The 12,382-nt window shown below is 39.2% G+C and overlaps 1 protein-coding gene across 1 annotated transcript in view; it reads right to left on the bottom strand.

Moving 5' to 3' along the window:
• The window catches only part of Syne1 (spectrin repeat containing nuclear envelope protein 1), a 419,055-nt gene extending 408,284 nt beyond the window's left edge, over positions 1–10,771 (bottom strand). Inside the window, exon 1 of the mRNA XM_051205995.1 lies at positions 10,607–10,771. Coding sequence (XP_051061952.1) covers positions 10,607–10,673 — 67 coding nt within the window. The 5' untranslated portion in view covers positions 10,674–10,771. The remainder of the gene's footprint in view (positions 1–10,606) is intronic.
• Positions 10,772–12,382: the final 1,611 nt, after the last annotated feature.

Genomic DNA, 12,382 nt, shown 5'->3' with positions numbered 1-12,382 from the left:
ATTTGCAACATGTCCTAATTACTGGCTCCATGGCTTAAGGTTGACTGGCCCCCAAATGCCTGAGTTTGAGGTATGGCCCCTCATAGAATGGGAGGGCATACCCTCAGGTGCCACTGTAGGACCCAAGCCAGTCGCATTTCTCTTTGCCACCTGCTCATGGCATAACTATAAATGCCACTACCTTCACAGATCCCACAGCAATGGGGTAATTGATCTCGCCATGTAATCTCCAAAGTATAAGCATTTCCTCCCCAAAGTGTTGTCATTTCAGGTATTTCAATGTAGGAATGGGAAATTACTATGAGGGTAAAATTCGTAATTTTATATCAATGAGACACACACTATCATATCAGTCTCGCTTTTCAAATATGTAATTAGCACAAATATATCTGGAAGCAGGGAGAGTAATTGCTCATTTATCATCATGGTTAATCAGTTTGACCTAAATGTTTTTGGTAGGAAACTGGATATTAAAATAATTAACATTCAAAAGCTAAACAAGCTTTTTTATTTATTTTTTTAAAGATATATAATTACACTCATTGGCAATTTTGTAACTCTAGAGACAGATGATCTAGGTTCTAGTCTTGCTTTGCCTTAACTAAATGCACAGCTTTGCATTAATCAGTCTCAGAAATGTGAACTATTTATCTTTTTAAAAAAAACAAGTTAGAGAAGATAGTCTTTATCACCTCAAATCATGAAATTGTATACTCCTCAGAACGCTAGCATTTCAATGGTGGCCCCCAATTAGTTGTTTAAAAGACACATCATAGTTGTCGATCAGGTTGAATCCTCAAATTTTGACATTTAATGTAATTTCTCAACCTTCAATGTCTTTCTGTGACTCAGTCTTGACTCAAAATTGTAGTCTCAAGTGACGCGCCCCCTCAGCCTCCTAAGTAGTTATGACCACAGGAATGAGTCACCATACCCTACTCCATTGCTCTAGAAATCTGTTATTTCATCTAAAAAAAAATAAGAACAGTAAACTGTGGACTATAAGACTCTTTTTAAAAGCACAAAATAAAAAAAGAAGAAAATAAATGGCATTTCATAGTAGACCGGAAGTGGCGTTCCTTTGTCTGAATAGGAGAGCAGGGTTAGTGGTTATTTTGAAATGAAGTCCTCAGGCAAGTGGGATGCAAGTGTTTCATAGAAACAAATTGCTAAGATCAAACAGGTGTTAAAGAGGATGTGTGCCTGTGTGAAGTGCCCATGCTTCATATTGAGAACGAGCCCATAAACCATGATGTGAATAGACCAGCAGCATCTCCAGTTCATGGTGCAGAATAACATCACCAGGGCATCTCATTACTAGTGTATAAGAACCATGAACTTGGCAATGATTTCTCAACAAAAATAGTCCTTGCCCTTTGATGTGCAAATTCAAAACCCATGCACTCTGTTGGGAATTTTCACAACTTTGCAGGATGAGACAAAGTTAGAAAATGGGGGAAAATCCCAACACATTTTTTTTTCTTTTTACACAGGGTACCTCAAATTGGCCTTGAAGTTACAAGGCAGCTGGAGACCTTCAACTCTTAATCCTTCCTCCACTTCCTGAGTGCTGGGATTACAGGTGTGGGCCATCATACTCCGTTAATGTAGTGCTGTGGATCAAACCTGGGTCTGTCTTCATGCTGGACCAGAATTCTACCAACTGAGCCATGTTACAAAATAGACTATGGTGTTACTAATTGTAGGGACTAATAAAAGGGATGTAATTAGTCTCTGTATGCATAGAAATAAAAATAATTGCTGCTCTCTTATCATGGTCATTGAGTATAACCTAAATATTTTGGGTGTGAAGTAGTATAAGCAACAATATTCAAAATAGTTTTTGCTTTTGAAGAAAGACATGGGCAATTTTTAAACCAACTAAGAGATAGTAAGTTTACTTTTGTGGTAGGCTATTTTGTACTTGGAAAGGTAAGGCCATAAACAATCCCAGGAATAGTTAATCTTGGGTGAGTTTAGCTGACCGTGTTCAAGAATTAGTCATGAGCTCGGCCATGAACTGAGATGAAGATAAGAGACAGTCCCTTCACTTTTCTTTCATATAAACCAACTCAAGCTGCATTTAAAACATCTAGATTTAAGGAGCTCTTCACATTTCATTTCTCCTCCTGGTTCTTTTCTACTTCTTTTTTGGACAGCTGAAAATCTCCAGGGCCACAAGTCCCACAGAGTATCATCTCCCAGGGTTGGCTTTACAAGCTGAGTCACTCAGCAGGGACCTGCATCTGTGGATCGCACACAAACTTATGCTGTGTTACATGTGAAATTAGTCTTGGCAATTGAACCATCAAATTCTGCATCTGTATTTTCCTTCTAGACCAGTAGTTCTCAACCGGTCACAGGGGTTGAATACCAGATATCCTGCATATCAGATATTTACAGTGGGATTCATAACAATAGCAAAATTACAGTTATGAAGTAGCAAATAATTTTATGGTTGGGGGTCATCGTAACAGGAGAGACTGTATTAAAGGGGCACAGCATTAGGAATGTTGAGAACCTCTGCTCTAAACCCTGTAAACTATCTAGCTAGACTTGTCTCCTGTCCAAGAAGACCTCAAGATCAGGAGCAACTACACAAAAGAATGACCTCCAAGAGCATAAACCACTATGAGGACATCTCATTTTCTTACAGAGACTAGAACCCTGTTGATGGCTATTCATGTCCTTGGTTTATCAGTGCACATCTCTAGAACTCTGTTCATTCCTCCAAAAAGTGAGATGCCAAACCATAACTTATGAGTCCATTTCTGATCCAAGTAACCAAACACGCTTATGTAAGTAGAGTAGGAAGCTGTGCTTTATAAGAGCAAGATGTTTTCAAGAAACTGAGGCAAGTGGTCAGTACAAATTCAAGACACATGTGGGCTAGGAGGCAAAAGCCTATCTCAAAATAATACTAGTAATAATAATAATGATACAGTAATAAGAAAGAAAGAAAACAAAATAAGCGATCTTCAACTCAGAATAAGAAAAAGAAAATAATTTAGACAGTTTTTACACTTGTCAAATTTCTGCAATTATACCTAGCCATTTTGTGGAAATTTACTGACTCACTCATTCATCAAATTTGTACTCAAGCACCATCATGTCTGTCACTGTTGATCAACTCTTTGGTAATTATCCTCCCACTCCTGGAGTTTGCTGCTCCCTAAGCATGTGTGCTCTGTGCTATTTTCATGTTTGTATTGAGAGGTATCTGGGCTCAATGGATATCCACTGGATGTCCATGAAATATTTCTTAAATGCATGAGTGTACAGCTGAGAAGACTGAGCCCTTAGTAAACGCCACACTGGTGGTAAGAAAAAAAAAAAATCTCAGGAGCTAAACCATCTACTCTGGAGTTACTAAATTCTAAACAAACACAGGCAGAGTAGCAAACCCATGTAGTCTGGTGCAGCAGGTGCTTTAATATAAAAATTGTTTAAAGTAGAGCCTGAAAAGAGGATGTCTTACTCTGACTGGTCATGATCAGTATTTACATTTCCTAGAGAAGTATTTGAGCTGGGCCTTGAAGCCTGGGAACCAAAGACCAATGAGGAAGTGAGATGATGTAGTAAGATGAATGAGTTCAAGACTCGGCAGGAAGGAGCTAGAACTGAGATGTCATAGTACACAGGGATGAATCATAACGAAAGTACGTGATAGGTAGGAGCCAGGAGATGAAGGTCCATTTTACCACGACGAAAGCACCCTGAGGGTTACAGTGATTTGGTCCAGGCTTTCCAATAAGGAACGGAACAAAGTGGAATTGAGCTGTGGAAGATCCATCGCTACAGTGTCCAGAGTAGAGCCTGCCCAAGCTCCCTGCCTCTGGCAGTACAGTCAGAATTTCACCTCTCTACAGACCATCCAAGCAGTGCGTGGATAGTCACGCCCTGGGCTATCCAAGCATCTCACTGGCATCTGAACCAAGTGAGATAATCTGCGAGACATCCGGAAAAAAGCAGAGGAGCTGAAGATGCTAGCTGCAAATGTGTGATTCGAGCAATTCTGGGCAAAATGGATGCTGGGTCTCACAATGTATAAGAGCCTACACAACGATGGATGACAAGGCCAACAGCAGAAACTACTGAGATAAACGCTGGGAATTGCAGAACTCTTCCCAAGTCCCTGGACAGGTCAACACAACCACAGAGGGTAAGTAGATAAAAGGGGCTCAAATGTCACGTGAACGATGTTGGTGACTCCTGTGATGAGAAAGGAAACAAACAAAAGTGGGCGACTGCAGAATTCAAGGTAAAAGCTGTTTTTAACATGGGTGGAGACCAGTGTTTACTAAACACAGGAGATTAATATCAGAAGAGGAAGGAACTGTTTTTAATCCAAGAGGTCACTGTGAACAATAGGGGAAGAGAAAGAACGTAAGTTATGGTAGAAACCACTTTTAAAATACTTAAGCAAACTTCACTTCACATACTGTTGTACGTAGGTCAAAGTCATAGCTCATTGGATGGTGAGTCTGTCTGGAAGGTCACTGACTTCTTTCTTGTTTCTATTCATTTATTTGAGAAAACAAAACCATGTTATTGGACTATCTTCAGTATTTGTGAATGTCTGTCTATATTTTAACTGTAATTTCCTAACTGTTAATATAATAATGCAGGATTAAATATCTACAAATAATAATTTGCTTAAGTTATGGATTATCATTCAAAGAATGGGGAAAAGATTTTTGTATATGTTTGATTTCTCATCAGCCCCAATCTGAAAGAAAATAGGAGGCTGAGAGGCAAAATTTTTATTGTTGCTAAGTCTCATAAAACATATAAAAGGTCTCATATAAAAACTGAAAGTCTACTTTTTCCTCTTTATAGCTATTTTATCCCTTGTATTATACAGTTTTTAAATTCTTTGTGCATCCTACGGAGGGTATCCCAGGTTCCGGTTAGATCCATGACTGGCAGGTTTGAAGAGCTACCACCATGGTTACTGATCAGCATTTCCCCAAATGCAAACACAGTTGGGCTAATTTAGTAGCAAGGCTTTTGGAGGAGAGGAAGTCCTATACTTCTGATACTTCAGAAATATATTTCAGATATTCTAAAGACACATGATACCCCCCATTCTCTCCCCTGCCCATGAAGCTGGGTCCTGGAGAAACTAAATAAACAAAGATAGGATTGAAGAAAGCAATGTCAGCAACTCCACAACAATATGTGAATATAAGCTAGAAAACTAAGGAGCGCTAGCAAAGATATGTGAGTGAAAAAGATTCATAGGAAAAGACATAGGACAGATGTGACAGTCCCATCTAGGTGTCTGAAAACATCAAGAGTAACCAAACTTCATGAGGACCATGTTAAGTTCTGAGCAGGACACCAGACTCCATAAGGACAGAAGATCGTCTTGTGTCCAATTAAGAAAAACTTGATAGATATTAGATCCCAATTCTTCTTAAGGTCTACATAAAGTACAGAATTATACTTAATAAGATCTTAAGGAGTTCCTCTTATGCAACAGCTCTGAGACTCTTGAAACTCCTTGCAGCCATGGGCATTGCCATTTTTTGCTTTTCCAGGAATGATTTTGAACGTGAGGCTCATGGACCTAATAGTCAGTATGTAAAACACATGCAGTCTCTCATGTAATGAACTCACAGAAAGGAACACAGATAAACATAGGCAACTTTAGACACCGTCAATTACTTCCTCTCTGACACATTGCCTTGGCTTCCGAATCTCCCATCTCTCTCCTTCTTTCTACCCTGGCTGTAGCATTTCAGTCCTCTGTCATGAACCATCATTACTGGCCACCTCTACTATTGAATACACTACAACGGGGCCATCTTTTCCTCTCCATCTGGCCTAGTGACACCAGTAAATTCCCTATCTTTAATTGTTCTCTCTGTATTGGTGATGTCCAAGCATTTCCTCAGCTGTGCCTTCTCCAAGTCACATGTATTCAGCTCCTTCTTGGGAATTGGGAATTGTGGACAGCCTCTACATGTAAGGTATCCAAAATAAGCTGCAGAATGGTTTTTTTCCTCACAACCAGTTTTCTGTTGTGAGGGAAAGAAACCGAGAGAAACAACTTGCATGCTTCGCTCAGGAAGCACTTCTAAGGTATTTGCAAAATCACCGGTTACCTTGGCCATACTTTCAAAATTTCAAAGCAACAATACATACTACAATCATGGTGCTATCATGTGCTGGAAGACCTTAGGGCAAGGAGTAAGAATTTCTAATATTAAAGAAAAAGCTATCCCAAATCCATGTTTGTTGGGATTTGAAGGTAAGGAAGCTTCCAAAGCTCTGAGCTGACCTCATATCCTGAAGGTGCCCAGGAGAGTCAGCATACCTTCAGGGTGTGGCTGAAGCATAGGTAGAATGGGGAAGTCAGATGATTGGCTGAGACCTCCATTGGGAGGATAATGAAATAACTTCATTGTCACATGAGGAGAAATTTAACATAGTCTATCAAAAATAACTCATGTAGAGGCATATGATACACTGGGGTGTGTTATATTATAGGCTGTGGACACTGAGAACATTTAAACCATCTCAAGAGTCATACAGTATACCCACACCTGTAAAAGATTTATTTACACACAAATAATTTATAACTCCATTTGATTTCTATTGGAGTAGCTGACATAACAGCATTGGAAAACTTTTCTGTTTGGGATTTAACAATGTTTTTCTACTTGATAGCCAATATTAAGAAGGTCAGGAAAGACCCTGAAGGCTTGTGGCCTTCATATATCAGGACAGCTCAAACAGTTCTACAAACATAAAGGCCTACAGCACAGACACTTCAATACATATAAAGGTAATGTGGGCTCATGGAACCCAAACTATCTACATGGCAACAAAATGTAACCACTCATTTGGGAAAGATATGTGCTCTCAAAGGGATTTTATGTTCAAACCTTCTTATAATGGAAAACAAATTCAAATGTTTTTGAAAGGGTAGACAAATTGGCATCCAATTCAAATCATTTCTTCCTTGACTAATTTTATCTTCAGCTCAGTATTGAAGAGGTCACAACTCATTGCTTTTGCCATCAAATACTTATTTATCTATGATTTCCCAAAATGCAGAGGATGATACAAGTGTTTCAGTTTGAGATGCTGTCACAGAACATTCATATAGGAGGAGAGGGGATCTCAAGTAGACTGTCGGTCAAGATACAATAATTTTGATTGGGTGCTGCTTTATGGTTGTATAAGTGGGAACACTGGGTCAGAGTAATAGGGGATAAAATTTAATATCTCAAAGGATTATAGAAGATTAGAAACTTCACAGGGTGCCAAGCTAAGCTGCTCCTAATTATGCTTCTGTTTCTTTGTCTTAAACAGCAAGAAAGTGAGGTTTTCATTTTTTATTATTTTATTCTACTTTCAATCAAGTGTTTTGCTACTTTGATGCTTCATTTTAGTGGATTTAGAGAAAATCAAACATTTAAAGTATTCTTTTTTTCCCCCACTTTTCAAGACAGGGTTTCTCTGAGTAGCCCTGGCTGTCCTGGAACAAGCTCTGAAGACCACTCTGGCCTTGAACTCAGAGATCTGCCTGTCTCTGCCTCCCAAGTGCTGGGACTAATGCTGCCACTGACCTGTTACTCATAAAAAAAAAAAGTTGGAGGAAGAGGCAATGATCATTGCACAGTAACAAATCAGCAGATAGCACTGACACATCTCTGAGGGTCACATTGTGACTGTTTTGTTCCTCTTTTGACTAATCACCAAATGTTGACCACTAAAGAATCATTCTACTTTCTAAAGGCTTTTTCACCTTTTTTGTTATAGTCTAATTCTCTAGTCCATCTGAAACTCTCAATCATCCTGCCCCACCCTCCTGAGTGTTGTATCATGGATGCCACCAATGCTGATTTAACATTATATGCCCTTATCAGCCTGCTTTCTATAAGTGATTTATTGTACTGATTGCCAGCTGTTTCAGTAATTACCACTTGTTCTGTAAGATTACACCAAGGCTACCCAGTCATTGACATATTCATCTGGGAACTCATGAAGTTCAATATTTTCAAATAAGAGAGAAGTAGTTGGGAAAAGTCAACAAATATTCTAAGTAAATGTTACCCAGAGTCACAATGAAAAGATATTTAGCGTATAGTCTCTGCCTGTAAAAATATTTGTAAACAATTACAAACTTGTAAACAATTACAACAAAATTGTAAACAATTATTATACCCAAGATAACCACAGAAATTTCTATTAGTATGTCTCCTTAGCATTTGAAATATATACATAAATAATATATACGCTGATTTTTATGCATTTAAAAATGTTTACATGTGTATCTTATATAGTATCTTCCTATGTTTTCCTTTAAGCTTAGATTGAAATTGATTGACTACGTTATAGAACGTTTATTTTCTTAAGAGCAAATGAGGTCCACAATGCAGTCTGACTGCTCATCCATAATTCAGGCTTCCACCCTAAAGCACAAATATTGGCAAAGGCAAGAGACTGAGCTGCTACAGTAGCAGCAGAATTACGTCACAATCCGTGTGTGCACTTGGCGTTCGGAGAGCTGGGACTACCAATTAAAAGCAGAGAAAGCAGTCAGCAATGTGACTGTAGATAAAGTAAGCAAGACGATACAGCCAGGCTGCCATTGTTGAAAGCAATTGTTTCTCATTATTAGTCATGATTCTGAAATGAAAATAAAATCTAGTGGGAGGGATGAAAATTGTATATTATCTACCTAGGCAATAAAAAAATGGAGATTCTAAAAATTCTTATGAATTTTTAACTTTGAAAGCAACAAATCTGGCTCTATTTAAAGTATTAGTACAACTTCATCTCTCTTCGAGTTCATTTTTTTCATTTGTCTTAATTTCTTGGCCAAAATCGCCAGCCCTCAGGTATGAGGATCTTGGTAACTTGTCAGTAGTCTCCTGTGAGTAAGCAGGGCTTCAAAATCCCCTTGACAAATTGGTCTTTTCTTTTGCCAGAAGGGCTAATCCCTTGTGGATGCAAAGCATCTTAAGGACATACAGTGAGAATGGAAATTGCATTTTGCCGGCTGAGCCGGCACATCAGTGGGGTAGCAGACACCCAGACCATCACTTTCACTTCCTGCCCTCTCTTCCTTCCACTGGTGGCAGCTGGAGGTGACATTCTGCAGCACACCTCACACCGCTGCTGCCCATCAGTCAGCTATATATACGAGATGGTCCATGCTTGGAAATGCTCTCTTCCTAAATTTCAAAGTTCAGCATTCTGTCACATAGCCACCTTCTGGCTTTCTCTAACTTTGGTAAAAAGGAAGAATGACTTATGCAAGTATAGTCCCTCAATTACACAATAATACCACCAGCTCTACAGGGCACTCGACACATAAAATCATTAATGATCATCTGAAAACTCTAAGCAATCAGAAAAAAAACAGTGTGACACATCATCAAGCTATTATTCTTCTATGACTGTCTGAATAATTCATCATACTGCAGATTTTATAGATTCTACTGCAAATTCCATTTACTATATTGTATCCTTGAAATACACAACATTGCCCGGGGTGGGTCCAAGAATGGGGGACTGGGTCTTTGTTTTGCAAATGGGAAATGTAAACTCATAGACATTAAGCAGACTTGGTGTAGAGATGGGACCTCAGCTCTTAACCCCCCTCTATGTATTTCTCAAGAAAATCTACTTATATATTCATTACAAAACATAATAAAACAACAGTAAAATGTACATACTCTTTAGTCTCTCTCATCGCCAATCAAGGCCTCTATAATAAGGACTGTCATTCACCAAGGACAAGATAAAAGAATACACAGTAGGATTGTAATCTGACCCAGCAGGACTCCCTTCAAATCTTTCCACATCCGTTTTTTATTATCAATATGTAGCTTATCTAGAGAATTTCACCTTTAACAAACAAACTCATAGGTAAATCTTCCATAACCAAAACAATCTTATAGATTTCCTTTCCATCATTTGTAAATGATGTCACTGGGGAATACTGTGATTCAATAATTTCTCTCTAGCATGCAGGCAAAGACACGTAGTCAGTGGACAAAATTCCATCTACACAGATCAAGATGTACAGCTCAAGTACGAGATCATTGGCGCCGAACAGAACTAATCAGAACGTTCAGTCTTTGGGGGTAGGGAGCTGACTATATGCTCTATTTTCAGCACAGGTCTGTTATTTGATTGAACAGTGATTCAACAGAAAGCAGGAGGGAGGTCCAATTACTACTGACATCACAAATCAGTACAGACAGATGAACACAAGGTAAGGGCACACTGACTGGAAATTCTCAGTGAACCTAGGACTCTGGGATTAGACATGAAGCTGCCTGTGCATCGTTTCCATGGCAACCCTATCAGGACAGAACAGGCATAAAGTGATTTTGCAACTGGACACTAAAGCAGACACACAATCACAAAGAGCTTTATCTGTCTTTCTTTTCCCAATAAGTACCATGACATCTCAAGACAGCCTGGGCTTATCAAAAATACTAAAATAAAAGACATCCAGCCTACTCTCTACTTTGCTACAAACTCCATAAAGTTGAATGAGAGACCAAGAAAATAGAAGATATTCTGTAATTAAACTGACCCTTTTGCTTGAACAAATTTAAAAACTACATTTTCAGCTCACCTTGTAGCCTCTGCATCACATTGGTGATGTCCCGGTGGGATCTTGAAGATGCCCTGGAGGTTGCCATTGCCCTCCTTGTAGCATGGAACCAATACCAAACGGTGTCCCTCGGTGCAGGGCAATACTATACTGCTTCGGATAACATATGCAGTCTTGTCTACCGCCGCAGAGACCCAGACAAACCCCAAGTACTCATGGTGGTGAGTGAGGAGACAGCATTCACGGTGAGCTGCACATTCTTCTCCTTTTATTCTGAGAGGCCTCTTATGTAGACTCAAGAACCTGAAAAGCAAATCAACAAACAATACAGTATGAAAAATATCAACTTTGGTCATAGCACAAAAAGAGAATACCCCGTATTCCACTCTAATGTCTGACTCACAATCAAGGGAAACAACTAATATAGAAAACACTAGAAAGTTTAGAGCACTAAGCAAGCTTTAAAATTCCTACGGTATGCGTGGTGCATGAATGAGAAATATCAAGAATAGGCTCACATATTTATCACTTGATCCCCATTTGGTGGTGCTTTTCGGGAGGGTATGGGACCTTTAAGGGGCGGAGCCTTGCTGGAGGAAGGACATCACTGGGGATAAACTTTTGAGGATGCATCATTCCAAGTTCTGGTCCCTCTCTCTGCTTCCTTGTATGAACAAAATGTGATTTCTTGGTTTCCTACACCCACCACCATGGCAACCCTTCTCCATTACAATGCATTTTGGCCTATGCCTCTGGAGCCATAAGCTAAAACATGCCCCTTTTTCCATAAGTCCTTTTAGTCATGCTGTATTTTCATAGCAACAGAAAAGCAACTAATACAGTATGTGATAAAATAAAATAGAAAGTAGGTTGCCACAAGCAAGTCAGCTCGTGAAATCTTGACAGTGAGAAATGTACTCTGAGCAAGAGAGGCTCACTTGTGCTGTTTTCTTTTTAAAGTGTAAATTTACTAACTTATAAAAACCTACAATCAAAATGCCGAACTGCACTTCTTGAGGTTTAGATGTCACCTCATCTCGGCTATTTTAACTGTTTTACAGACGATTTTCGTATTGTTTCATTGTTTACTTTCCAAGAAGGATATTTTGTCATAGCTTCCAATGACCAGTTGATGAATGAACACAGCACAGGTATGGCTAAGGGTGCAGCTACATTAGTAGAGCGCTTGTCTCCATAAGAACAGCCTTAGGTTCAGTCCTCAACAATGCATAAGCCAGGCATAATGGCTCAGGCCTGTAATTTCCAGTGCCCAAGATGCAGAAGCAAGCGTACCATGAATCCAAGGCCATCGTTATCTGCAGGGAGAATAGGGGGTGGCTTTTGAGGCTAGCCTGGGATACATGATATTATCTCAAAAATTAAAACAAATAAGAAACCAAGTAAATATGTCAATTATTTCACTCTAAATATGACTTGCAAATATCCTCATTTTAGGAGGTAACATTAGGTCTGGCTTAGCTTTTTTTCCTTCCCAATACAGAAAGATTCTACAGTAAATAGTAAGACTGGGATAGGGTGAGTTAAACGCATGGGGCACTATTTGTCTAACACCTCTCACAGTTGGCCACTCTCATTTGGGGTGGTGAAAGGAGGTAGGCAAGCAGTTAGTTAGTGAAAGCCTGACATTGAGAAATGCACTGTGAACAAGGATTTCTCAACCCCGGGGGTAAGCTGAACAAAGTCTTGCTATGAACAAGATAATTAGAAGGAGGAGTAATGCCTCCAGAAACAGAAACTCAATGATGGTTATACTGAGGCCTGTGTACAGATCTTAAT

This window comes from Phodopus roborovskii, unplaced genomic scaffold (assembly GCF_943737965.1).
Source record: "Phodopus roborovskii unplaced genomic scaffold, PHOROB, whole genome shotgun sequence".
Taxonomy (NCBI): domain Eukaryota; kingdom Metazoa; phylum Chordata; class Mammalia; order Rodentia; family Cricetidae; genus Phodopus; species Phodopus roborovskii.
The sequence above is the reverse complement of the archived record's forward strand: the minus strand, read 5'-3'. Positions and strand labels throughout refer to the sequence as shown.